This window comes from Syzygium oleosum, unplaced genomic scaffold (assembly GCF_021117445.2).
Source record: "Syzygium oleosum isolate NSW1041296 unplaced genomic scaffold, Sole_v2.1 Sole_v2.03, whole genome shotgun sequence".
In the NCBI taxonomy this organism is placed as follows: Eukaryota; Viridiplantae; Streptophyta; class Magnoliopsida; order Myrtales; family Myrtaceae; genus Syzygium; species Syzygium oleosum.
In genome coordinates this window covers 19,995,611-20,022,880 of record NW_026607487.1, presented here as the reverse complement: position 1 = coordinate 20,022,880, position 27,270 = coordinate 19,995,611, and the positions used below count along the sequence as shown (strand labels likewise).

Below are 27,270 nucleotides of genomic sequence, written 5' to 3'. Positions count from 1 at the left end.
AAGAAATAAAAGAAAATAAGAAAAAAGATTACAGATAAAAATAAAATAATTAATTAAAAAATTTAGAAAATTCAAAAAAAAAATTGTCCACTTAGGACAGACGGTGCTACGCAAGACAGCTGGCGTCTATATTAGCGATTCTTGGTTAATATTGGCCTAAAGGACTATATTAACAAATTGTCAAAAAATTCAAGACTAAGTTGGGACAATCGAAAAATGTTGGACTGAATTGATTGCCATACAATAGGTTTATAACTTTTTGAAACATTTTCCCCGTCTAGATTCATCCAACACAAACTCGAAATTCTTGCTTTGATTTACGAAAACCAATTAATGGTAAGATACAAAGTGCAAAGCGGTGATAGAAGGAGAGCCAATCAATTAGAAATAATTTATCGTTACGGTCAACCTAAAAGCTTAATCTCATAGTTCTATTTGATTCAATACCGGCAATGACTAATTTAATGTGCTTAAGGTTCGTATTCATCTTATCTTTAGAGGAGAACATATGTAAACAAACCCTAGCTATAGGGAATCAAGCTCATTTATGCGCATTACATGTTGGTGATTTATATCCATAAGTGTGTGAATAATGCATATGCAGTCCATCGTCAATCTCTATATGGTTAAGTAGTTTAATATGATGCAGATAGTTATAGGGTCTATTTTTGGGAGATGTTTCTTGACCTTCCATTTGGAAAAGGGCCCGTGCCTCTTGTGCTTCATGAGGAAACGGATTAACCTTGCCAGCTTCGATTATTTTATAATATATTACGTAATAAAGCTTAGGATTATATACATAAAATAATCCTATGACTTGGTCTGTGACATAGTGTTTACAGCGTTAATCCAGGTAAAAAGGCCATTAATGGGTTGTGCGGGTGTGCTAATGCGGGGATCATTTCATGGGGGGGTACAGCTAATAAGGACGGCCGATCAACCGTGACCATAGGACTTTGATTTTCCCTTTCATTTTATTCTTCTCTTTCTGGAAGGACGAATGTTCTAATTTCGTCTTATTTCTTGTTTTGCCTCGGAAATCACTTCGGAAAATATGCCACATCTTGTCTATGAATAGAAATTTTAGGGTTCCTGGTTTTACTCCCCATTGTCCTTGCACTGAACCCATGTTGTGTACTAAATCCATGAGTTCGAGCATATGTGTTATGCCGAATGATCGAGCTAGTATCTTTCCAAGTGGATTAAGCAACAACCATAGGATCATGGAAAAGTCGAAGTTAGATTTGATATGTTCTAAACTTATCGAACTTGTGATTATGTATTCATACTAATAGCATACTCATCATAGCATTTCGCTTTAAAACACAAATAACTCTATGTAAATTATTATGTACGAGTTTCCTAAACATTCCATGATCCAACTCATTCTGAACTTAGATGTTTCCAAATTCTAACACTTGCCCATCAGCGCAAGAGAACAGTTGTTCTTGGCCTGTACCCACAAGTTCTAGAAATTAGGCATGGTGCTTGATTAATTCCTAATAGAAAAAGGTATAATAAGCTAGTCAGTCCAGAACTACCTTGGACCTTTTTCCTCAGTGTTACCCTACCAAGACTATATAAAAGATAACAATCCTTTAGCATTGATTTAATTACTTCTAAGGCATCAAAAGATCGCTCTCCAAAAAGCCCAGAAAAAAAAAAACGAAAAGATCAAACCTTGATCCTCTCACTCCTCAAGAACAACAACGATTACACAATTTCTCTCTCTCTCTGTCTCTCTTTCTCTCTCTGTAGCAGCCTGCAGTTGACCACCCTCTTCTCTCTCTCTCTCTCTCTGATACTATGGACAGTGATCACCATGAGCCTACACAAGAAGATTCTGAGAAAGCGATTTCCAAGAACACAGAACAGCAAGGCCCGAGCCAAGTTAGATCGTATGAGTGCATATTCTGCAAGAGGGGCTTCTCAAATGCTCAAGCCCTAGGAGGTCACATGAACATCCACCGAAAAGACAAAGCCAAGCTCAAGCAATCCTCCACAACTTCGTCGTACTCTGCGAGTTCAACTGTCCGGCCACTGCCGCAGACACCATATTTGGATGCTAAGTTCACTGGGAGTTCAGATACGAGCAAAGTATCTTGGCCTTGGATTCTTCGGCAAGAAGGCGTGGAGGAGAGTAACAAGAAGGATGATTATTCCCATGTTGGTGGAGTTAGGCAATTACCCTTGTTTTCCGAAATACCGTCCTCGACAAAGGATCATGATCAAGAACAAAATATTCAAACTTCGAAGAAGGGTAAACCGATCAGTGATAGCTCCTCCAGGTCTACTTCAGAACTAGACCTCGAGCTCAGGCTGGGACCAGAACCTCAAGAACCAAAGGGTACTAAGAAGTTCTTTTGAATAATCAGATACTAAGATTAATTGCGAAGTCCTTTTTATCCTCCTTCATCTTGAATCTGATTGTGTTTTACGTGATTTCCTTGATTTTGAATATCGTGTAACGTAGCCAGCTGTATATGCAGACTTCTACTGATTGTTTTACCACTATTGTCGGTGATCGAATTTCGTTAGAACCTTATGCGACTTGGTGTTTCATTTAGTGTGAACGAGAAATATTCTTTAATTGGTTTATATTTCTTTTGGGCTTCTTCCATAAACCGTTTCTCTTTGCATGCACTCTCCATTCTATCTTCTTCGATGGTTTTATTTTCTGGCTTGAAATGTTTTAGATGATCAGGATTAATTTTCTTCCAGCCAACCTAGTGAAACTAATCATTAACAAGAAATATTTCTTAATTCTTTCCATTCCAATAATAACAAGGAGTTTAATATCGAAAGTGCTTTCTCTGCTGTATGAAGACAAACTTGTTCTTAGGGTTTATCAACGTGCCATGTAAACATAGAAAATCATGCATTGCTTTTGGCTCCGATGGTATTTCAAATCAATGATGCAAAATTGGCCACCTAGTGTGTACTCCTTTGAGTTTTACTGATTAGATACCTGAGCATGACTTTTTTTTTTGGTTGAATTGTATATCTTATTTGAACTTAGATTATTCGTCATTTATCAAGAAGTATTGCCATTCTAGTAGTTTCCTTTGTAAGACTAATTGTTCCAAAATCATAGTAATCATCATTCCCCTCACACACAGAAGAAGCACATGCATGAATTGGCCTGCATTGTCGTGCAATAATTATTCGACATCCAATTATCTGATTCTCCTATCTTGAAGATCAAAAAAATGTTGGCTGTATCTTTGAAGTCTTTCTTTAGGTAATGTCATACTTTCGAAATTGAGTCCAATTAAGTTTGAACGATTTCTTTTGCTTATAGTAACTGGCTTTTAAGTTTTCATGATTGAAAAAAGAATAGCAAAGATTCATTTGAAATGCATATTTCATTTAAAATGAGAGTATAATAGATACGACTCTCTAAATTATACAAAGTTACTTTTCGCCGAATGGTACAAAGAAGAATGAGAGGTAGTGACTTGATGAGATCTATATATACAGTTGATTTATTTTTCCTTATTGTAACCTTTTCATTCATTGAAATTCATCATGTCAATAAGAAAACTCCCTATTGATTACACATTCAACTTGAATATATCATAGCGCGATTACTTGTTTTGGTGTTTATGTGTTTTCTTACATTCTACAAGCATGCGTGTATCGGATGATGTGATTTATTTGAACATTCAAAATGAATATGAAAGCAATGATAAGAAAGAAATAGCCAACCTCATTGATCTAAAGGAAATGTTTTGTTCTTGCACATTTTAAGTATGTTTTTAGGGAAGTTTCTCTAAAGCTTTATCTGTATGTATGTGTTAAGATATGTTATGTAGTCCTAGTATCACATGAACTTCCTCCCTTTCTCTACTTATCAGGTAATTATCAGTTGTAAACCATGCTTTAAATCCCAACCATTTGCTTTGAGATCATAGTTTTCTTGTATTATTTTGCTTCTAGTCACCAAAAAAAGAAGCGGAGATGTCATTATGTTGAATGGCTTTCCTAATGTATCAATAGCCAATGACTGATTTTTCACATCAGAAACATGATGAAGATGTGTGTTTATATTTAGCATAATTATTTATCTCCAACATTTTTCCTTCAACTCCTCTCTTTTGGCCAAGCACGATTTTTCTCAGCCTTAAACATATGAGAATGAGGGTTGTTACCGTGAAGTATAGCATAATTTAATTAATTTGTTTTAGCTCACAATGAATGGAAATCATTAGCAATGTATACAGTTTAACAGCTGTAATAGTAAATTCCATTAATAACTCTTCCTGTGGAACCTTGATTTTTAATGGTAGTGTACGGAGTAGAGGTCCAAACTCAACTCCACAATGTTTTAAATACATTCATATATATTCAAGTTGTACAACATGAATCTTCTTTTGTTTTTTCACAGCATTATTAGCATTATTTCCTATCGATGAAAGAGTGTAATCGTGGCGAAAAGGCTTACTAATTCATGTCGGAGATTTTGAACTCATGGACATTATTTGCTTTAGCCCAGGCTCACGTGAGGTCAACCAACTAAAATGTCTTTTTAAATAGATTGCACTCAACAAGCCTTTTAGATTCTTATACTTATAAGTTCATCAGGTCAGTTCAAAATACATTACATTATTGATCTTACACGAACTATCAGATTAAAAACTGAGAAGCACCATGAGTCCATTACAATGTGATTGCATTTTTGTGTGACGATCTCGTCAATCTAGCTTTGTTGCTTAGAATGGTTGAGTCTCTTCAGTTAGCTCCCTCTCATGAGTTCAGTGTGCTTATTACTGCCTCTGTGCAATTCGACATGGAAAAGGAAAGAACCCGAAATGAACGAGAAAGAAACATATAGTTGATTTAAGAAATCAAATCATCGTTCTATAAATAAACCACCACTTATGAGAAAGGATGCTGTGAAGAAGTATCTGGTAGTTTTGTTGGATCTCAGCACTATCAACAAAAGTTCCGCTTTTGACAACGTAACTGTCTCTAGTCAAAATCTGTCTGAGATAAAATTATGCTCCAACTCGTGCGAGAATTTGATTGAAGAAAGGACGTGAAAGATTACCTTCGCATCCGACATAGAAAAATTTCCAAGATGCAGACACAGAAACTTGATTTAAATTTTTCTGAAGAAAGTGACAGAAATCGATGAGTCACGCATATATACAGTTGATGAGTGTGCGGTGGTGCGTATCGTTTGTCTCCTTATTTGATGTACACTGAACTTCTGATCAAGATTTCGCGGGAAGAGAAGACGAAAATTCTTATTTCCCTTAGCATATTATTTCCTGGAACCATGCGAAAAATCATACTAGGGTTTCAAGTGGTAATTACGGTTAACTTATGCCCAGTTTGATAGACTCATGGCACCTTACTGACAGTTTGGAAATTCAGAAGACGTCCGACACTTAAGCCCACGCATAGAGTTAGAGCATAAATTCATATGTTCATTTGACTGTTCTTCGTTGAGCCTGTGAAGTCCACTGGACGGTTTACCCGATTTCCTATTTCCCCTGGACTTTTGCCACGACTGTGAGGTTGATCTTTCATCCGTTTGTCGTTTTCTTCATGGAGGTATTCGTTTGTTCTTGTCCATCTCTCTCTCATTCAAGATTTGACCCTGCAATAGACTATTAGTGTTGGTTTTGCAGTCATGTATAATAGAAAATCGGTCCAATTGGCAAATGATTGGGTCCATATTCATGAATATATATACAGAGAAGAGTCTCCTTTTCCAATGAAAATGTAGGTTGTTACCGGCTATTGCGGGGACGTTATTTAACTTCCATGAGCATGTGAAAAATATTGCGTCGAAGCATTCCACAAAATACTACTTTGTTTTATTCAACTCATGAATCTCTTAATTACACGTTCAAATTCAACCGCGATAAACAAATGCTAGATAACGACATACTATACGCAAAACCAATAAGACCGATCTTCTTTTTCTCAGTCATCATCGATGTAGATGGTCTCTTGCTGAAACAGTCCACCAAACACCTTCCTCACTTCCTTCTTAGTCTCGGCCTGCTGTTTCGGCTCCTCCTTTGCCACTTTTGGACTCGAAGCAGGAGCAGGCTTCGGTTTCGGGGTGGGACGAGGCTGCTTGATCAGCGCTTTCTGTGGAGTTAAGATCCGAGCCCTGGCCTGCCCTCTCACTGTAGCAATCTGCACATTCGGCTTCTCCACCGAACTCTGCATAGAGTTCGCAAGGTCAGAGCCAAGCTTGTCAAAGTTTAGACCCGCTCTGAAGTCCTTGGCTTTGCCGAGTAGGCCGTCCATCGAAATCCCAGCAGCCTCCGCCTTCTCTTTGGCTTCTTCTGCGAGACTCGCGGCCTTGGCCTCCTGCTCCGAGAGCTTCTTCACTTCTACCTCGAGCTTCTTTGCAGCCTCAGCCGCTTCCTGGGCTTTCTCAGCAGCTATTTGGGCCTCTTCCTCGGCTTTTGCTTTCGCAAGCACCGCTTTGTACTCTTTCCTTCTTCCATCCTCAGGAATGGCACTAGAACAAATCCGACGTGCAAAAATCAGGTTTATCTCGGGTGGAAGGCATCTATGTGTAATATACAAGAAATTGGAACTAGTCCGTGTATCTCTTTAAGGTCACTAAATTTAGTATATCCATGAGAGTAGCAGCATTCTCAAGCTAGAAAATATCGAGGACGAAAGTGACAACCTATGCAAAAGTTAGGCGGAGAACGACAAAAGGGACAGAGGAAATGCAAAGGAAAATGTCTATATTGTCTATGTTCTTCGTCTATATTGCCCAGGTTAAGGGAACATCTTACCTGTTACATGACAGACATGTTCAAACAAGAACTATGTATACTCACGATGAAAGAGATGTGCAAGTTTCTCTTTTTGTATATATTCTGTCTGGTGATCACTACACGTGTTCGCTTGCACATATGCTTTGATCACAGGGGCTCTTGCGAAAAGAAATTATTACCTGAAGAGCTCATCTATAGGCCGTGAAGGAGCTGATGGATCCGTCGAAACTTCCACCACCTGCATTTGATTAACTTATATGGTTCACTTACTATGCATAATTAAGCATGAATGCGACAACCTTCCATTGGAAAAATGCATGAATGTGACAACATTCCATCAGAAAAGCAACACAAGAAAGAAGCGGAAATCCATCATAACAGTGTAAATAAGTGGAGTACATAACTACATATGCATACTACCTTGTTCTCTGCCACAGCTGTGTTGGAGAAAACACCGGCGACCAGCACTGCTATCTGAGACTTTGCAACCTAATGAAAGAGATTCGAAGTTCGTAGATTTATTTGTTAATATGCAGTTATGATAATGTCAAGGTTGATGATTAATGTAATAAGACAGCAAATATAAGTGAATGGTGATGGGAGAAATGGGAACAACGGAAAAGATTCTATTGCATACATTACATTACTTTGTAGTTGTTTGCACCACCTCTTCTCTCTTCCGCCACCACAATGCTATAGGAACTCTCCGGTGAGTAATCCTCGGTCAAACTCGTCTTGATGAGCGTGAAGCTCACGTCGACTTCCGCTAGCTTCTGTAAGAACTCGGGCATCGTCAGCGGCTGCGACCGTGAGAAGAAGCTGTTGAAGAACGAGGAGATGCCGTCCAGCACATTGTATGTGGACGTGGCCGTGTTCCCGTCGTAGACGATCGCCACGTGACCGACTCCCGCCAACTTGGCAGCTTGGACCACCTGCAAGGCATCCACGGTGGTGACTTCCGTGGTGGGGCCATACTCGGCGGGTCCGATGGTGACCACCACTTTGCTCGCATTTCCAATGGCTTTCGCGATCGATTCCGCGTCTTGGAAGGTGGATTCAACAGCGTTCAGGCGTTTCAATTCTTCATTTGATATTATCTGACCATACGTTGATGCAAATTATCAGTCCCGGCTAAATGACTACATTTACTAACTTCTCGTGAATATAAGAAACTTTGTCTTTAATATCATGTTTTAAACACCATTCTTGTTTCAAAGAATCTATCAAATATAATCACATGAATTATCATGTCATTTTTAAGCAAGGATCAAACAATTAATGCATCTACCATTCTAAGCAACTCATAATCAGACAGTGTTAGAATGATAAATATCGCCGAGAGATTTTTCATATGTTAAGTGAGTACGTTCCTCAAAGTGATTGTATTGCTGAGTGCCAACCTTGTATTGGGCGGCCAGGCGAGCCAACTCCTGGGCAGCGCCGAGCTCTGGCACACCTGCCCTCACGCTGAAACCTTCCCTCAGCAACTGCTGCGCAATGCGGATACCAGCTTGGCCCGTTGCCCCCGCCACAAACACCATCCCAGGGTCCTTCCTCCTGGTGTTCCCAAACGACAACCCCGAAGACTTGTTGCTCACGACGGGGACCGGCGACTTCACATCCGGGATCTTCGCGAAGTTGAACCGGAACGGATTGAAATTGGCCGGACCATCGTCCCCATTCTCCCTGGACGTCGGTTCTTCCGCCTCCAAGGCCTTGCCGAGCCGAAACGGAGGGAACGGACCGGGACCGGACTTCTTGGCAAAGACGGTGAGCCTGGAATTCTTGAGGGGGTTGAGCTTAGAGCGTGGAGGAGTTGTGAGGAGGAATGAGTTGGAGGTGAGAGTGGGAGCCATGGGGAGACCGACCCTCCCTTCTTTTTTCCCTGGTGAATCAACAAGAGAAGGGCTTTACTCAATGTCCATGGCTTCGTTGAGCGGACGCATTGAGAATCAGATATTGTTCGGTCATATGGCCGATGGATGTGGTCGCTCGAAATGATACCGATACCAATGTTTCTTGATCTTTTTCGAGGATTATCTAGATCGAATGGTGCGCCGTGCGGCATACTGAGCAAATGGGAGGAGCCCACGTGGAACTCGTTTTATCTGCTCACCCAATGTTGGACACCAGACGTTTTTTGGATAGGAAGAGAGAAAGGTAAGTTGATGAAAAAGCCCGTCAAGCCACTATCAAAGCGAAAGACGGGACCTCTTCCCGATTGCCGTTCATGGAACCCGATTTGACATCGGCAGAGCCGCAGAGACTCCGCTCAGAAGCGCTAAGAACTTTAGATGTCGATTGCCGGCCTAGAAGAGTTCAATATTATGACCCTAATTATAAAACCGAATTTGAATAGGAGGAATTGAATATTGACCGTCACTAGATTATTTTTCCTACGGTAAGACTTACATCAGTACGAGGCATGAGAATTCTGCAACCAAGGACCAAACCAACCAAACAATATCGAGTAAATCAGTTCAACTAGGCATTTTTTTATCCCTCGAGCTTTGCTTCAAGAAAGAGTCTACTCTAGGCTCAATTTCAAAGAGGCTGCAGCAAATTTAGTTTGTGCTTAGGAGCTTGTCACGTTAATGGACTCGTAATCTCACAATGAAGAGAAGTCATGACACTCCGAATGATACTCGTTGTTGAAGGCCATCGCTATCAAAGTCGGCAGCTACTTCTCGAGCTTATTATCTATAGGGAGTCTCTCTCTTTCAGACTTTCAGAGTTCAACACCGAAAGCAACGCCAATCGTGTCCATACAAGCAATTAACTCCCCCCAAGGTTAACCAGCGAGGATATCTCGCATGCAGCTTTTCTGTTGAACCCACACCAAACATATTTTGCAGCCATTTGACAATGCAATTAGATATTTCAATGCCACAATGGATCAGGGTCGATGGATAGCAATAGAAAGTCCCGTCTGGGGTTTAACCTGGACGGTTTTGAGGCTAGTCGGACACCCCACATAAAGAACCTGGACAGTCTCAAGGCTAGTCCGACACCCCACATAAAGCCACTTCGAGTGCACATTGGAAAGCAGTTCATCTACAAATTTGTTGCTAGGGCGATATTTGGACGCGAGAGACATCAATGGCCTCCTACAGATCAGTTCAGCTCAAGTTGTCCCCATTATCGGTCTGAGGCTAATGCCCTCAGCCAGTACAAAGTCAACCTGACCCTCAAATCTTCCTAAGGATCAATGCGTTGGTAAGCTAATGAAGATACGAGTTAACCAAAGAGAGCGAAATACGAGTATACAAACGATGGTAACCCTCCCAAACACAGAGCGATGATGATAGGGGCAGATCTGTGAGACTTAAGGGTATAAAATATAGAGAAGTATGGATGCTGGGCGAAAGCACTTTCGGACTTTTTCTGAAGGAGCATTTACCATAAGGACGAGCTGGCAAACACGAAACTTTTGGCCACGTATAAATGCTTTTAGCCAATTTTGATCAGTATATATGGGAAGAAACAGAAGGGGAACCACAATCCGACACTCACAATAGCCCCTTGACTGCACCAATACCATCTAAAGCAACAAGGCCAGGTACAGTTACACTCGAGACCAAGTAGCAATTCGCATCTGCGATGGGGCTCAAAGCATTACGATAGTCATGTGTTTGCCATCTAGGGTAATATATGCAGAAAGCTCAATAAGTACAAAAAGAGCGGAAAAAAGAAACCCCCCTTTTTCTATAAGAAATCGCCAAGACTACGGTAACGCAAAGACAAATCTGGATTTGTGAACATCCCATCGTCAAAGATAAAACCTGAAGCAAAACTCCACGAATGAGATCCAGAACACTAATAGAAGTAAGGAAAAAGAGAAGGTTCATCCTAGCTGCAAAAGGGCACTCATCCATTGTTTACTGAACTCTATTTCAATCTACTAAATATCCACCCAGAAAAAATGATAGAACCCACATTACAAATCATTACCTCCATTTACACATAGCTAAAGGGAGCGAAGGTAGTAAGGCATACCAATATTGTTGCACTAGATTATGTAAGCTGCTTCTACAAACTTTAAACGAAATGCTTCAGAGTCGCCATGAATGGATGCCCACATCCAAGCTCATGAAGAAATGAAATAAGACCAAGTAGTTAATAGTTTGATAACTTGATATGGAATTGTCGCAACACTAATTGCAATATTAACACAATTTCTCCTTTCATACACCTCCGAGAACAATAATTTTATCAAGAGCACAGTTCGACACTTACAGACTATATTATGACCAACGAGAACAGTAAAACTTTTTGTATCGGTAGAAAACTGCTTGAAATATATGTCAGGTTTTAAGAACTTAGCATATCCTCGGTTAATTGGGGTATCTCCAGACTCAACACCTTCCTATTGTAGGCCACACCAAAGAAAAAAACAGAGTTCTCAGGTACCTAGACATCCTAGATGGCATGATGTGGATCTATCATCCAATATCCACCTCAATACAGGCAGGTGGATAAGAAACATAATCTACAAAAAACTCTCCACCAACCATAAGAGAAGTGGGCATCTAAATATATGAACTTCTCAGTGTCGAAAGAAACATCCTAAATGAACCCGAGAAAGATGTAAATACATCACCTGAGTTGATGTTTAGAATGATGATCTGCGCAATGTTCTGCTCAACCAAGTCATCAAAGTTGATTTTTTTTTCATCTACCAATTGATGAGAAATCCAATTTAGCACCAACTTCAAGTTAGCAGAACCGACAAAAAACCTTTACTTGATCTAGTCTCCAAAACACATTAAGCAGCCATCACTAGAAGCTACATGCATCGTTATTTGAATATTTCATACCATATTTCATTCGGAATAGAATAAGAAGAAGACAAACTAATCCTGGCAATTACAATGGAATCACAATCACATGAATAAGCATGCATGAAGGCAAGGAGTTGTCCTCTCCAATCTATGATAACCTGTAAAGCAATTAATTCTACATTCCCTACGAGGGGAAAACAATGATTACCAGAAAATCTAGCAGCAATGCCTGATTAAAGTCGCATCAACAGAATAGCTGAGGAACCTCATTTATCGATTAACTGCCAGCAATAAAGACAGACTAATTAAATATCTATCAACATATCAAAATATTTAAATCACAACACGAAATTCAAAGCAATTTCAATGAAAGTGAGATGCTCATCAATATGATAAAACAAGCCAAAATAGTTCACAATTCCGACACTAGAAGCAAATTCAGTGACCTATGCCCTTCTTTGCCTTAAACGACTCGAGAGCCTTCATTCGTAGCTCAATCTCCAGTTTCTTTTGCTTAGTTTCCGCTTCTTCATCATACGAACGATACTCCTTTCTGTCCACATCTTCATCGTCCAAGGAGGATGCATCTCTGGAATGCTTTCCATAATCAGGTGAGACAATATCCTCTTTCTTTGTTCTCATCTTTTCTGCACGCCGTTCTTCCCGTCTGCGGCGTCTCTCCTCTCGACGTCGACGTCTCTCCTCCTTCCTCATTTTCTTCTCTTCTTTCCGCCTCCTTTTGGTCTCCTTCCGATCCTCTATCTCAGAATCAGAGCTATTATCATCTGAATCTTTTCCTCGCTTATCTAATCTTTTGTGCCTTTTCTTCTCCTTGCGTTCATTAATGTGCTTATCACTTTCCTCAGAACCCGTTTCAGACAAGCTGCTGTGTTTACTATGATCAACCTTCTCCACAGATCTTTGTGTGACTTCAGATCTATGCCGTCGAATACCATCTCGAGAACGATTCTTATCATCAGATTTTCTACCTTCAACGGAGTGAGATGTCTGTAGCTTCTCACCAGATTCTTTGTTCAGTGAGGGTGACAACACTCCCTTTCCAGAGGGCTTTTCCCTGCCAATGACGACATTACACTATTAGACAGCATGAAATACAAAAAAGTAGCTGGAGAAATTCTAGGGAGAGCCCACACCTCATTCTCTCCTGGTTTTTGTTTCGAACATCCAAGCCATCAGAACGGCCCTTAGAGCCAATAGAACGATCTCCACCTGCTCTCTCAGGAGGAGAAATGTCCTTATCATGCACCTTCATTGGCGAGTCTCCCTGTTTACTGAAAGAAGATGAGTTCATAGATCTTTTATCTCTAGGCTTGAGAGCACGATCCCTACTTTCCCTACAAACAATAAGATTAACAGAAATTAAAACCTTTTAGAAGATTTGACAATTCTACCTCACCTACAAACAACCAAACAAATAGAATCAAACCTCTCAGAATATTTGACTATTCATTTTACAATACTAGCCAATGAGAGAGAGAGAGAGAGAGAGAGAGAGAACCAATTATCTAGAGATTTGGAATCTAACCGAGTGTTGTTATTGATTCCCCTCTCATCACTTTTATCTGGGCTTTCTTGATGCGACCTACGTTCTCTCAATTGCAGTGAAGTAGAACCGTCGTCATTATTCACCAGATTATTAACTTGCTTTAATGGACTCCTGTGTGGGCTAGATGACCTTTCAGCAGCAAAACAGACAATCAACAGGATAAACAAAATGACAAAAAAAGATACTAGATATGTTATCAACTTAATCAAGGAAGGGACTCGGGGTATACCTGCTTCGTCTCCGGACATTCCTAGCTTGCTTTACAGGACTCTCATATGGGCTCGGTGACCTTGTATCAGAAGACACACGCATGCATAAGTCCCCATGAATTGCATGTAGTTTGAGGGTAAAGTGAGTATGAACTCGATCTGCAAATCCTACTTTCAATACTATTTATCTCTTCAAACTTGAGAGAGCGAGAGAGAGGATATTTTGCCAATGTGATCAATAATGCTAAGCAACTCCCTAGAGGAGTCAGACCGACACATTGTATTTTGTGTAAGTATAAATGTGCCCCAGTTAACAATTTCTGTAAGCTCACAAATAAACGTATGCATAGGAAGAAACAACCATCATGGCCAATATATCATTTTGAAAAGGAAAGAACAGGCCGATGATTTGATAAACAAAACTCATTCCTCTCCTTGCTAGAATGTGGATCAATCATATACGAACAGCATCCTCAGCAAACAAAAAGAAAACACCAATACTAAATGAACCTAGAACGTGTAAACAAGTCATCTATGAAGGATATACCTCATTCTTTCCCTAGAAGATCCAGCAGGTGATCTTCCATATGGAGGAGATCTCTTCCGCAAGGGTGAAGATCTACGACCAATCGGAGATGCAGAGTTTGACTCATGAGATGTCCTCCGGGGTAGAGGGGTTGTTGATTTCCTGCGGACAGATAAGGGCGATCTTCGTCGCCATGGAGATGAAGACCTTTGCCCTGAAATTGATTGAGATCTCCGTAGCTGCTCTTGTACAGGGGATGGGGTCCCATGGCGTACAGGAGATGATGATTTGGGCTGCATAGGTGAAGTTGATAAATGACGGACAGGTGATGATGACCTGCGAGACACGGGTGAAGGTGATATACGATGCCTGGGAGATGGAAATCTGTGTCGTTTTGGAAATGGCGACCTCCTTCGAACAGGAGAGGGTGACCTCCTCCGTGCAGGAGAGGGTGGCCTCCTCCTCGCAGGAGAGGGTGACCTCCTTCGTACTGGAGAGGGTGATCTGCGTCGGACAAGGGAAGATCTACGTCGCACCGGAGGCGGTGATCGTCGTCTCTCAAAAGGGGAGCCACGCCGAACAGGAGATGGAGATCTACGACGCCGGACAGGAGACGGAGATCTTCGACGGCGTACAGGGGTCAGTGATCTACGCTTAATTGGAGAGCGTGATCTATGTCGAGCAGGCGAATGCAACCTACGCCTTACAGGAGATGGTGATCTGCGATGCGGAGGAGATATAGATCTTCGCCTGTAATAAGGTGCTCCTCGTCTTGGAGATCGGGATCTCCTAGGAGAATACCTCCGACGAGGTGTCACAGACCTTCTTTGAGGAGAACGATGCCCCTTACCAGAAGAAATTGAACGGCTTCGTCTTTCTCGTGATGCGGAGATACTCCTGGACCTGCTTCTTTCACTAAAGGACATATGTCAACAATATAAATAATCTTAGAACTATTGAGGTACAGCAAAAAAGAACTAACAGGATAAACAATTGTATTGTTTGCCTCAATCCCAAAACAATTTAAGAGCTGTATTAATGCCAAATAATCTACTGTAGCAGGAGAAGTATGGTTACATACTCTGAATGACTCCTGGATTTAGAAAATGACTTGCTGATTGACCTAGAAGGTGAAGCTCTGAACAATAATTCACATATACTTCTTAGGACATCATCCAACAAATAAAGATCAACCGATAAGTCAAAATTCAAATCACACAAAACTTCAGTAGATGCTCACCGAGGGGGTGAGGAGGAATGGTCCGCTGATCGAGGAGATCTAGAAACTCTGCAGGAGATAAGTAAGTCAGTATTTAAGAGTCAAATTGGCAGCTTGCAGAAATCTCAAATAATCATTTGCCATATCCTACAATCATGCTTGCACAAAATTTTCAAAGATATACAAATAAAAGCTGGATGCTGACTTTTTTTCCAAAGGACAGAAGTATCCAAATAAACTCTAGAATCCAACAAAGGGAGACTAGGAATGTCAAGCCCAAACCCAACCAAATAAGAAGGAAGAAGATATGAAGCAGGAAGATAGATCAAACAATATCAAAAGATCGGGTATAAAAAGACAAATACAATGGCCGGTGTCTGGGGAACGAAGCTGTTCCTTACTACTTCACCATTACAGAACCATGAGTGAAATAAAAGTGAAAAAAACTAAAATAAAATCAGGCATATTTCTTTACCATCTTATGCATTCTCAAGGAAAACCTATTAACTAAGCATTTCAGAAGTTATATCTTAATAAGACCATAGACGTGATGCTTTAGCCAATATAAGGAAGTATCAAGCAAAGAATAAGGTACCATATGCACATAGTTAGTGATTTCTGGATGATTTCCACAAATTGTAACATCCAAAATAAAAGTGGCAAAATAAGAGGAGAAAAGGCAACAGCAAAAGAAAAAAAAAAATCCTTGTTGATCATATAAGTTCTGTTATGCTACTTTACTAAATGATAGAGAAATTTTCCAGGGTTTTAGGTAGTTTACTGTAATCCCAATCAACTTTTAAAAGTTCAATGATAATATCACCCTACAATAACATATTAAACAAAATATACGCGTCTATGTCATGCCAATTCCCCAAGGAAACTTGAAGATAAATCTGAACACTATCTCAGCCTTCAAAGGTGAAGAGAAGCTTCTTTAATCCAAATAGGGAGATGTCTCTTTCGCTGTTAGAATCGAATGTCTAATGCATCTTGACCTCATATCCGAATAGCTTAAATCAACTATGCAAGGTAAGTGCAACAGCAGATACATGATCTAGATGTTTAAAATACTCAAAGGATTGAAAAGAATGCAGATGACAGGCATCACATATAATCCCTTACTCATGGCTTCTTCTCGAAGCACTCCTCCTTCCATTATCATTTTTATCATCCCGACGTGCATTTGAGGCCCTTGAAGATATGAAGTCCTTCTCTAGGGCATCATTTGAAGCCTTCGTCTCTACCACACCATCCTACAGTAGTTTGAGGTAAAGGACATGAACCCAAATAATTGCAGAAGCTAGCTGAATGCATAGAAACACAAACAAAAGTTAAAAGTGCAACGCAGCTTTAGTCAACATAACTCCAGCCTGAACAAAATAGTATTACCATCCTCTTCGATTTCTCCTGTTCGAATTCTCTACTTTCCTCGTCTCTTTTCTTCCGAATTTCGTCAGCAACACGGTCGGCTTCAACCTGAATAATCATGAAAAAGAAAAATCGCTTAGAACGTACAATCCGATATTCAGTCACAAGCTCATCGCAGAATGATAGAAATAAGACCTTCTTCTTCCGAGTTTCTTCCTCTTTGGCATCTAAGAACTGCTGAGGTACGCCGCTTGCATTTTTCTGCGCACTGAGAAGAAGAGTCCAGAGTTCTTTCATAAACTTGCCAGTATTTTTCTCCATAAATCCTGTGAGTTGTATCTGAACTTCCTTTCCATTAATCTCCTGCACCACAAAAACAAAACACGGCTTGACTTTTGTAGGTGATTTGCAAAGAGTTTGCATACCGAAAACAGCCGCAGCAGGCAATTCAGCATTCATAAAAAAAAACCAAGCAGTCTACGACGCGCCCCTCGAAACATCCTCATGTGACTTGAACCCAAGAGAGGTACAAATGAAGTTGCAAGCGAATACCCAATAAAACACTGACCCGAGAACTTCTTTCCCGAGAATCTAGAAAGACAGAGCACGATACCTTCCCATCCAGAAGACCGTATATGAAGTTGATGAGAACTTCATCTTCAAACCCTAGAAGCTCGGTCACCCGCGTGGCAATCCAAGGTTTCATGACATCCATCTTCACTTTCGTCATGTCCACCTGAAACACGAAACTCGTACGGTCAAGACATTTCCTTAGACACGTCAAGCAATAACCTCTTCCCATCAAGTCATCTCCGACTGCGACTGTAACATCGGAACGCGTGTACTTAGATTGTCTCGGCAGCTTTCCTACACTCACGACACACTCAATCAGCAGTTCTACAGGCATTCGAGCACGGAGCCAAAACCTAAGGACGCGTCAAAGCGAGAAAAGAAATCTCGACCAGCTCGGAGCGAAGAATCTAACCAGGTACTCCAGCTCCGCGGCGAACTTCTGCGTCTTGAGGAGCTTCGCCTGCTTGTTCGAGAACCGCGTGTCCTGATCCGCCGAGGTGCCCTGAAAAAACGACGCGCGCGCGAGATCGCGCATCGCGCCCGCGACCGTGTTCAGAACCGACGGGACAGAAAGAGGGAGATCGAGATGGAAAACCACAGCGCAGAAAGCGAACAGATCCCGACGGATTCGAGCAGGAGCTTACTCGGAAGAACCCTCCCGACATTGCTAGGGTTTTGGGAGCGGAGCGGAGCGGGGCGGAGGAGGATGGGATTTTGTTCCTAGGCGAGGGTGGAAGAGGATAGGAGGAGGAGGAGGAGGAGGAGGAGAAAGAGAATTCGCTGTCGCTGCTGGGGCGCGCGAGATAGATAGAGGGAGGAGGGGAGGGACGGGGCGTGCTGGTCGGTGCCCTTCGGCTTTTGGATCGGATCCAAGAGACCTTGTTGATTCGGCCCAAATCAAGAAGGAATCCGGGTCAGCCCTAGTCCCTCAATCTCATGCGCATTTGAATTTGGTGGGATTTGAAGTTGAGGAGGAGGAAGAAGAAGATAGTTGTAGGAGAGGGGTAGAAGGGGAGAGAGGGGGAAGAGAGAGACCAAAAAAAAAAAAAAAATCCATGTCAGTGCATTCCGCCATTAGACCGATCCATCCAAGGATGATCGACGTCAGCCACACTGTTTACAAAGCAGGAGAGGGGGAAAAGAGAGACGAGAAAATTTCATGTCAGCGTAATCCGCCATTAAATTGATCCAAGAATGATCGGCGCCGGCAGCACTGTTTGCAGAGTAGATCGACGGTTTTGAACCAAAAATAGTAAAGGGACGGTTTTGATTTTTGGGTAAAAGTATAAAGACTACCGGTGACGTCAATCCTAAAGAGGCAAAGTAGCGATACTTGCATATTTAAGAAGTATGCGCTTTAATTTTGTTCTCGTCCGATTGCTCGAAAATGCCTTTCATGACCAAAATGAAGACGATATTCATTTTCGATTGAGCCGAAGTTGGAATACTTTTGAATCACGAAAATTAGATATACAAAACGAAGAACGGACAACGGCATAAAAAATTGTGCATCACTTTGATTAAACTACCCTATAATGAGAGAATCATTAAAAGCCGAAATGTCTAACATATTTGGTAATTCTGGTAATCGCAAAAGAAACTGCATGAGAAAATACATCTAACGTTGGAGATGCTCAAAACAAATTGTGCTCTATCCGGGATGTATTAGTGTGTTTTGAAACGAGAAAGTGAAGGGAAATTTATGAAAATATAAGAGTATATTTGTTTCGCAAAAAATAAATAATTTGGAAAGTATTATTCTAAAATAATCGCATGTATCACTTTAAAATTTGTGCAAATAAAAAATATTTTTATCATCCATGAAAAAGTTTAAACATGATCTGCTGTCGATGATGAAAATATTTTTCATCAACTAGTTATTTCAAGCGATCACTTTTAAGATAACGTTTTTCAAATCATTTTCTCTACCTCATCGGCCGCTAGTGAGCTCGACCTCGCCGGCAACTAGCGTTTTGTCATTATTTGGGCGAAAGTTTACAAAGAATACGATGTGTGTATTTAAAACCCACTTAAAGCATTTACTCACAAATAAACGGTCATCAAGTTCGAATCTATCAATAATTTAATTACAGTTATTGACAAGCACTTTCCAAGATTTTAGGCACGATCCTTCGTGCTTTGATAATCATTATATAAAAGGAGAGAGAACTTTCGAGACTATCGAGATAACCAACAACAATCAAGTATGTAATCAATCCATACTCTTTGTCTTCGAGTACTTAGCAAAATTCGTAATAACCAGCTATCGATGAACTTTGTCGAATTGGTAAAAGGTTTTGTCAATAACTTCTATTATATATGATGTCCATGACTTCATTGATGAGTTATCGACTCTCTTCAAGTTAATTGTCTCGTTCATTAATGACTTCTTCAACCAACTAGGTTCTTGTCAATCGAGCTCGCTACTTATCGGTAATAAAAGTTAGTCATTTTTTTTATTTTAATTGTAATACTTCTTTTACACATTGGTAGAGCATGCCATGTTATTCTTAACATTATAATAATTTGTGGTGGTCCCGGTGATTGATGGGTTAATTGGGAAAATTGTGCAAAAAGTTCGAAATCTACTTTTATCAATTAAGTCCTAAACCTCTTAATTTTGTCAATTGAGTCTTAAACTTTTTTACGTTTTGCCAATTGAGTTGGCCGAAAATCGTTGATGTGGATGCCAACCGTGCCACGTACGACAGCCACGGCCATTGCTGATGTGAATAATTTTTAATAATATTTTAATAATTTAGGTTAATACCACAGAAAACCCTAAACTGGTACACCTGTGACAAATTTACCTTAAACTAATTTTTTGACCACTAAAAGCCCCAAACTGGTACATTTGTGTCAAATTTACTCTCCGTTAAATTGGATTAGTACCACAAAAAATCATAAACTAGTACACATGTGACAAACAGAGGGTAAAACTTTAAACTGGTACACCCGTCAACTGTCACGTGTCATCTAACTCAGAAATTTGACAATAAAATTTAATGAAAACTAATGGAGGGTAAAATAGTTATAGGTGTATCAGTTTGGAGTTTTTTGTGATCAAAAAATTTATTCGAGGTAAATTTGTCATATATGTACAAGTTTGAGGTTTTTCATAGTACTAACCCTAATATTTTTTCTCTTTTCCTTCTTTTCTTTTTATTTTCTTTGCTTTTCCTTTCTTCTTCTTTCTTTTGTTTTTCTTTTTCCCTTTTTCCTTCAGCCGGCCACCGCCGGGCCTCGTCAATGGCCAGCGACCCGACAGTGGCCAGCAAAGGGAAAAGGGAAAAAAGAAAAGAAAAGAAGAGAAAAGAAGAAAAGCAAAGAAAAGAAGGAAAATAGAAGAAAAGAAAAAAATAAAAGAAAAATAATAAAATATACAATATTATTAAAAATTATCAACGCAAGCACCTCAATTTCACGTAGGACGACCGATGTCCACGTTATCGATTTCTGATTAAAATTGATCGGATGGACTCAATTAGTAAATTATTAAAAGGTTCATGGCTCAATTAGCAAAATTGAAAAGTTTAGAACTGATTTGGCGAAAATGTAATGGATATTGGATTTTTGGACAATCTTTCCCAAGATGATTGGGTTCTGATTTTTTGACCACCTCCGTTTTTTTTTTTTGGCACCTTCTGAGAATCACACACGTGGGAGTCAAAAGAGGATATATGCAAACAAAGTGTAATTCTAGGTTGGGTGGACAGATCCGTCGTTTCCAATCCAAGTAACCTGTCTCGTTTTTACACGATAGCGACAAAAGGGTCATTGCAAACAAGTGTAATTCTTTCACTCGAATTTTACATGATAGCGATCACAAGATTTAAGATCAGACATTTGAAAAGGGTTTAGGACCTGCAATTAATCTCGCAAAGGAAGTAACCCGTCTCGATTCCGATCTCGCCCGTTCCGATTCATCGATCGCCATTTTCAACACAGATTCATGGATGATCATTCTGAGCTTGCGAGATTGGAATTCACGGAACTTGCTAGAGAAACCCACGTCTTCTACTTCATTGATAGCTTTATTTATGGAAGGCTTTACACTCGCACTTCCTTACATGATGCAGAAGAACAGAACACTCGACCATCATGCATCTACAGAAGGTCAATAATCTAATCCAACGGACTTCGCGATGCCGAAACAACTGCGCTCCTAACTCGCCTTAGCCGACTTTGTGCGTGCATCGGCGCGACATCTCTAAAGAACGCATCGTGATTGGAAGATGGCGCGCAAGGGAGGGGTCGCCATTCTGGTTGGAGAGGCTGGTGCTCCTCGGCTAGCTCTCTTGCCGTCTTTATCGTTGGTCGGGCGTGGCAATGGAAAGTCCTCGCTCCCGGGCAATGGAGGCGCGCATATAATCACCGGCGACAGCAATGGGATCACCGCGGGCTTAAAGGGTCCCGCCATCGCGTCCTCGCCATTGACGATGCGATCGAGTCGAAGAGACGTGGGGGCGCGCTCTTGGAGCCGGGTTTGGCGCTTCTTCTTTCCCTCGGCTCGGGAACTGAAGCCTTTCTCCATCGTCGAGCGACGAAAAGGGTCGATCCCGCCGACGGCTCTTTTATCGTTTTCGTGAAGGAGGAAGGGGAGAAACGCGAGAGGGAAGCGTCTGGCGGTGCATGATGCCTTAAGGCTTGAAGAGCCGGGGATTCAAAGTTGGCGAGCACTTGGTGTTGCGAAGAAGTCGAGACGGAAATGATGGATCGAGGTTGCCTTTTGGGCGAGCAGAGAGAGACGCCATTTTGAGTGAATTTTCCGAGAATTGACGAGAGATTTTGCCCGCAAATTCCATGGCCGATAGCATTTCGAGGAGCTCCTAGTCAAATACCATTTTAAATTTCCCCTGTAAGAAGCCGACTTTTTTGGGACAAAAAAAAAACCCATTTTTTCTCCTAAAATAATGGTTGGACATATTTGGCGAATTATTCTTTTTGTAATTTGAAGTGATATTTAGTGTATAATCACGTTCCCGAAACACGTGTTAGAGTCCCACACGGACATGGTGCTAGAAAGCTGTTTATTTACCAACGTGGTATGGTCATAATTGTGTCTCCCCTCGTTCTGATGGTCATGAATCTGTTCCTCTCAATTTGCAAATTTTTTCGTGAATGGCATAACATGCTAGAAAGGGCCCAATCAAGGGAGAATTTCGCATGGACTCGCGACAAATTTCATGAACCCGATTTGTATGAATATAGTTTCAGCCGAGTGATCGATTTCAGGGTAGATTGATTTCCATGCTAAAATCTAAAATCGGACTGGGTATGGTCGGTTGCTAATTTATGGAACCCGGCCCACCCAATTTCGGAATTGATGATTTTTTTTTGTTCTTCTTTTTTGGTTTCTTCTATTTTCTACGAGTAGGAGTTTCCTAACATTTAAAGAAAAAATGATTTTACTAATTAGCCTCGGGCCGATTGATCCCGAGAGCTAGACCGATCTCCTCTGAAAACCAACCAAAATTGGCAGATTGGGTCCGATTCGGTCCGGTTCCCGGATGGGACCGGGACCGATGCACGCCGACAGCTCCAGCTGAATGGTTCCCCAATCAAGGGTCCACGCCGAGCCACGTGGCGAAATAGAAAAGTCAACCGAATATCATCCGAAGGAGACCGCAGAAATGCCAGCCGAACGCGACGGAGAGGATAGAATAATAAAAAGCGGGAAGAATCAATCGAAGCTCTGTCCGATCTTCTTCTCGATGGCTGGCACTTGCAGTTGCGGCATCTTGGCTCAGCAACCCCTGTTCGAGCTCAAGCTCTCGCGAGCCCGCCCTCCTCCGTTCCCTCGACCCAAGATGCAGCAGCGCCACATTTCGGCGCGCACCCATCGCCACGTTCAACGTCCCTGCCAGAATTTGAGCCTCCCCAAGGGCCGTCTCGAATCCGGGAATGCCGAGTTTCCTAGTCTGCCCATGTTGCCAAGTTCGAAGCTCGAGTTCACTGTGAGGGATCAGTGGCTGATATGGCTTCTTTGACTTTTTTTCTTTGGGGGGGTGTTCCTCCACTTTGGATTTTGGTATTCTGAGAAGTGAGTTTCTTTTGGTTTTCTCGTGGTCGTGATTTTTTCTGGGCAGGTTGGTGCACGGAGGGAGTATGGTTCTACAGCTGGAGATGCTGAGTCGCTCATCTCCGACCCAAACAAAGAGGAGTTTTCTTGGTCTTCCGTTATTCTTCCGTACGATTTCTCTCTCTCTCTCTCTCTCTCTCTGTTTTGCACTGCTCTTGTTTTTGTCCTTCGAATGGCTACCTTGTTCATGGGGGACTGATGGGCATTGTTTGTAATTCCACACAATTCAGCATTCCATGCGACAGTGCTTCGGATCGAGGAAACGTGAGATTAACATCAAATTTGAGACCTGCATTGGTCTCCTTTCCTCTCTTTTGGAGAGCATTTTTTTATCACAATGTGCTAATTGCGAGAAACTATATGTCAATCGCTAGGTATAGAAGTCACGGGAGTAAATAAATCGTCTAAGAGCATGCTGTATACCGTCTTTCGGATGTCTATATGGTCTGTTGGTATTAGATAGCCAGGAAATTACTGCCTTCAATAAATCTAAGGAATGAATCTTCCAGGTTCTTGTTCCCAGCACTCGGGGGATTGTTATTTGGTTATGATATTGGTGCCACTTCGGGTGCAACCATCTCGTTGCAGGTGAAAAGACACAATCATGTTTTATTATTTTCTGTTGATCAAATTTAAGTATGGGAAGATCCCGTGAAAGTGGTCTATTGTTTGACACTTGAGTTTGTCATTTTGCCACGCTTTCAGTCTCCTCTGCTTAGTGGCACTACTTGGTACGACCTCTCAGCTGTTCAGCTTGGTCTTGTGGTATGGTTCACATATCAAATCTCATATTCATAGCATTTTCATTTCTGTACAATGTGTGCACCAATTGAAATATCTGTTTCGATTGATCATAGGTTAGCGGTTCTCTTTATGGAGCTCTTCTAGGTTCCCTTCTTGTGTATCCAATTGCAGATTTTCTTGGTACTCTCTTCGTTTTCATTTGTCTTTTCTTTTATAATTCAAATAGCCGGCTTCTTAGACACTCTAAATTTTTTTTTTTGACTTTAAAGGGAGGAGGCGAGAACTTATTACAGCAGCTGTACTCTATCTCTTCGGTTGTGTTATCACATCTTTTGCCCCTGGTCTTGGTGTTCTCTTATTAGGAAGACTACTCTATGGCCTAGGCATTGGGCTGGTAAGCTAATTGAACACTTGCACACTCTTTGTTGTTCTCGTGAATTCTCATCTTGTTCTTGGCCATATGCTTCAATACACGATTTCCACAGGCTATGCGTGGAGCTCCTCTATATATTGCGGAAACGTGCCCGTCTCAGATTCGTGGAACCCTGATATCTTTGAAGGAACTCTTCATAGTTCTTGGGATTCTGGTAATTCTTAGAAAATGCGTATCTCTGAGAAAGCATGCATTACTTTTCTTGAAAACAAAAATGATCCTTTTGGCAGTTGGGTTATTTTGTGGGAAGCTTTCAGATTGGAGTCGTTGGGGGGTGGCGATACATGTATGGAGTGGGTGCCCCTATTGCATTAGTAATGGGACTGGGCATGTGGAGTCTTCCTCCATCTCCTCGCTGGTTGCTTCTAAGGGCTGTCCAAGGTAAAGGGCCTTTACAAGACTACAAAGAAAAAGCAGTTGCTGCCCTGAGCAGATTAAGGGGACGGCCCGCTGGTGACAAGGTGTCTGAAAGACAGATAGAAGACACTCTCGTCCCCCTGAAATCTGCCTATGCAGACGAGGGACCCGAAGGAAGTTTTCTGGAGGTATTCCAGGGGCCTAGCCTAAAAGCCTTCATCATCGCTGGCGGTTTAGTCCTTTTCCAACAGGTAAATTTACTGATATGCCAAAAGTGGCATATTCTTTTCTTGCTCCTTTCTTCTATCATATGGCATTTACTGGAGATGGGTAAAGGCCATGGCTGGTTAAGCAATTTGGCACCTGGTTTTTGGCAGATCACTGGGCAGCCGAGTGTTCTCTATTATGCAGGCCCAATTCTCCAGGTACATGACAGCTTCCAGCACTTCTATCATTTCAAGTTCAATCAATAATGACTCCACCTGATCAAACTTTTGTTGTTGATGCTCAAGAGTGCTGGCTTCTCTGCTGCTGCTGATGCTACCCGAGTTTCAGTTGTAATTGGCCTTTTCAAGGTATGATTAATTCTTTATAACAGCCTATCACGTGTTTTTCTGTTCCTTAGGCTTCCCTTCTTCAGTGACCAAATTTTCCTTTCCAATGATACTTCTTCAGTTACTGGTGACATGGATAGCTGTTCTAAAAGTTGATGACCTTGGAAGAAGACCCCTGCTGATTGGAGGTGTTGCTGGGATTGTATGTATCTTGTCCTGCTTTTCTTTCCACCGAAAAATCTTCCCACTCTCTCCATTACTCTCTAATGTCAAGGATGTCCCAGAAAATTATAATGGACTGTTTCATTCTCCTTTTTATGTGTTCAGGTTATCTCTTTACTCCTCCTCTCTTCTTATTACAAATTTCTCGGAGGATTCCCTCTCGTTGCTGTTGCTTCTTTGCTCCTCTATGTGGGTTGCTATCAGGTGACTAATATGTCTTCCACAAACGGCCATTCCTGGCTTCTTCATTTTCTGCTGTTCAACTCAAAAATTCAATTGAAATAATCTATCATAATTTGAATGCAATCTAATAATTTTTTTTCCATTCTACCTCTCTCAAAATTCTATAGTTATTTTTCTGCCTCAAAATTGAAATTAACACTAGAAATCATCATTGGATTCTTGCAAATTGATGTTATATGCATAATTAGCCCGTCATTTTTAACATTTCTATTTACACACATGCCCTCGTTACTTATTGCCTAATACGTGAGTAGTGAACCATTGTTAAGAGCATAGTTCTTCGTGGTGGTTGTCAGATATCATTTGGACCCATCAGCTGGCTCATGGTGTCAGAAATATTTCCACTGCGCACCCGAGGGCGGGGAATCAGTCTTGCAGTACTGACAAACTTTGGATCAAATGCCATTGTGACCTTCGCCTTCGCGCCTTTAAAGGTAGTCAATCTTAAGTGATCTGGATCTGCTTGTCCTGTATTTTACTTCTTTAGGGTGATTGAAAACAGTGTCTTTTGTTTTGCAGGAGTTGCTAGGAGCTGAAAATGTTTTCCTCCTTTTTGGGGCTATTGCTTTGCTATCGCTCTTGTTTGTAGTCCTCCTTGTCCCAGAGACCAAAGGTTTGAGCTTGGAAGAAATCGAGTCCAAAATACTCAAGTGAAGGCAGTCACACCATATCAATTTGTTGAAAGCTCTACAACAAGAAGAACCTTGACGAACCTGCTGATGCATGTCTCTTCCCAGCTGTGCAAATTAGCAGGACTACTCAAATGCTCCTTTTCACTCCCAAGTCCTAATACTGTTAACAGAACAAGCAAGTACTCTCAGTTGATGACATTTGCACAGTGATATCCTTGTGGTTGATACGACAATTTGCAAAATTGACCTGATCAAGAGATGCAATGGAAATCGAACATTTTGCCAGATGATCATGTCTGCACAAGTGACTGTTGTGAAGCTGTAGAGCTACTTGTTTCTCATGTATATGTAAGAACTCGGATGTAGACTCTTGTACATGTAAATTGTCTCAGTGAAGCCGATGCACGTTTAGTCACTTAAGCTTTTTCGCAGTATCATCTGAGCTCTCCTATTTCTTTATTCACCTTTTAGCTGCGAACCGGAAGAAGCTGGCTCTTGATTAGCATCCTGTGGCTGTCGAAGCAGAAGAAGAGCTCTAAAAGCGCACGGCATTAGTCTGGTACTTCCCACAATTTTCCTATGGTCGTAAATCGACTTTCATCAACAGAGGCCATGAAAAATTTCAGGACATCTTTTATTAGGAAAAAATTGCAGGCTCATTTCTTATTGGAGGATAGGGTGTTGAACACGAGCCACTAATATGGAAGAACTCTAGTAGCTTCCTGTAAGGGAACTAAAGCACCACTCCACCTCAGAAATCAATTCTAATTTGTCGCGTACAGAGATTTTTTTTGGAGTCGATTGGGCTTTATCCACATGTTATCGCCATTTCAAACCTATCACCATTCGCAAAATTTCTACTGTTGGTTTTTTCCAGAATAAAAGAGAATAATAGGAAAAAAAGAAAAGCGCACCAGTTTTTTTAGTGGTGAAGAGAAGAGCAATGACCTCAGCCTCAATTGTCACTCCGATTCAGGAAAACTGAAACACCCTACCTTGTCCTAC

At 41.3% G+C, this 27,270-nt stretch overlaps 4 protein-coding genes across 7 annotated transcripts; 2 read left to right on the top strand and 2 right to left on the bottom strand.

Annotated features, from left to right (window-relative positions):
* The first annotated feature begins 1,806 nt into the window (after positions 1-1,806).
* Positions 1,807-2,367, top strand: LOC115683768 (transcriptional regulator TAC1-like). The gene has a single exon (XM_030608375.1). The coding sequence runs from the start codon at positions 1,807-1,809 to the stop codon at positions 2,365-2,367; it is 561 nt and encodes a 186-aa protein (XP_030464235.1).
* A 3,436-nt stretch (positions 2,368-5,803) lies between these two features.
* LOC115683934 (protein PLASTID TRANSCRIPTIONALLY ACTIVE 16, chloroplastic) lies at positions 5,804-8,775 on the bottom strand. Its single transcript, XM_030608601.2, has 5 exons — positions 8,153-8,775; positions 7,400-7,849; positions 7,173-7,241; positions 6,932-6,990; positions 5,804-6,484 (listed from the first exon to the last, which is right to left on the bottom strand). The coding sequence occupies exons 1-5, from the start codon at positions 8,606-8,608 to the stop codon at positions 5,935-5,937; spliced, it is 1,584 nt and encodes a 527-aa protein (XP_030464461.1). The 5' UTR covers positions 8,609-8,775; the 3' UTR covers positions 5,804-5,934.
* A 1,398-nt stretch (positions 8,776-10,173) lies between these two features.
* On the bottom strand, positions 10,174-17,834 carry LOC115683933 (uncharacterized). Of its 4 annotated transcripts, none has more exons than XR_008816265.1 (16): positions 17,643-17,830; positions 17,411-17,500; positions 17,039-17,161; positions 16,621-16,788; positions 16,447-16,533; positions 16,180-16,310; positions 15,076-15,123; positions 14,917-14,973; positions 13,857-14,750; positions 13,330-13,389; positions 13,080-13,229; positions 12,688-12,888; positions 11,980-12,608; positions 11,742-11,814; positions 11,353-11,427; positions 10,174-10,534 (listed from the first exon to the last, which is right to left on the bottom strand). XR_008816265.1 is itself a non-coding variant. In XM_030608598.2 (13 exons), exons 1-13 carry the CDS (start codon positions 17,661-17,663, stop codon positions 11,972-11,974), a joined length of 2,667 nt encoding a protein of 888 aa, XP_030464458.1. In that variant the 5' UTR covers positions 17,664-17,830; the 3' UTR covers positions 11,836-11,971. The 4 variants fall into 4 exon arrangements, 1 of the variants encoding a protein (XP_030464458.1); XR_008816266.1 differs by having other exon boundaries at positions 10,174-10,347; XR_008816267.1 differs by lacking the exon at positions 13,080-13,229 and having other exon boundaries at positions 17,643-17,834.
* A 4,697-nt stretch (positions 17,835-22,531) lies between these two features.
* Positions 22,532-26,550, top strand: LOC115683781 (D-xylose-proton symporter-like 3, chloroplastic). The gene is made up of 14 exons (XM_030608388.2): positions 22,532-22,955; positions 23,088-23,188; positions 23,590-23,668; positions 23,786-23,845; positions 23,938-24,004; positions 24,094-24,218; positions 24,310-24,411; positions 24,488-24,865; positions 24,992-25,039; positions 25,127-25,189; positions 25,290-25,370; positions 25,496-25,594; positions 25,930-26,067; positions 26,153-26,550. Exons 1-14 carry the CDS (start codon positions 22,548-22,550, stop codon positions 26,285-26,287), a joined length of 1,884 nt encoding a protein of 627 aa, XP_030464248.2. The 5' UTR covers positions 22,532-22,547; the 3' UTR covers positions 26,288-26,550.
* Positions 26,551-27,270: the final 720 nt, after the last annotated feature.

Bases quoted from the DNA above. Each gene is read 5' to 3' on its own strand.
- LOC115683781 (XM_030608388.2), top strand. From the start codon at position 22,548: ATGGTTCCCCAATCAAGGGTCCACGCCGAGCCACGTGGCGAAATAGAA. The intron at 25,190-25,289 runs GTATGATTAATT...ATACTTCTTCAG, and splicing joins TTGTAATTGGCCTTTTCAAG to TTACTGGTGACATGGATAGC. The intron at 26,068-26,152 runs GTAGTCAATCTT...TTTGTTTTGCAG, and splicing joins TCGCCTTCGCGCCTTTAAAG to GAGTTGCTAGGAGCTGAAAA.
- LOC115683933 (XM_030608598.2), bottom strand. From the start codon at position 17,663: ATGTCGGGAGGGTTCTTCCGA. The intron at 15,124-16,179 runs GTAAGGGATTAT...TATCTCCTGCAG, and splicing joins GCTTCGAGAAGAAGCCATGA to AGTTTCTAGATCTCCTCGAT. The intron at 14,751-14,916 runs GTATGTAACCAT...TATGTCCTTTAG, and splicing joins AAATCCAGGAGTCATTCAGA to TGAAAGAAGCAGGTCCAGGA.
- LOC115683934 (XM_030608601.2), bottom strand. From the start codon at position 8,608: ATGGCTCCCACTCTCACCTCCAACTCATTCCTCCTCACAACTCCTCCA. The intron at 6,991-7,172 runs GTAGTATGCATA...AATCAAATGCAG, and splicing joins CAGCTGTGGCAGAGAACAAG to GTGGTGGAAGTTTCGACGGA. The intron at 6,485-6,931 runs GTAATAATTTCT...GATTTGTTCTAG, and splicing joins CCTATAGATGAGCTCTTCAG to TGCCATTCCTGAGGATGGAA.
- LOC115683768 (XM_030608375.1), top strand. From the start codon at position 1,807: ATGGACAGTGATCACCATGAGCCTACACAAGAAGATTCTGAGAAAGCG.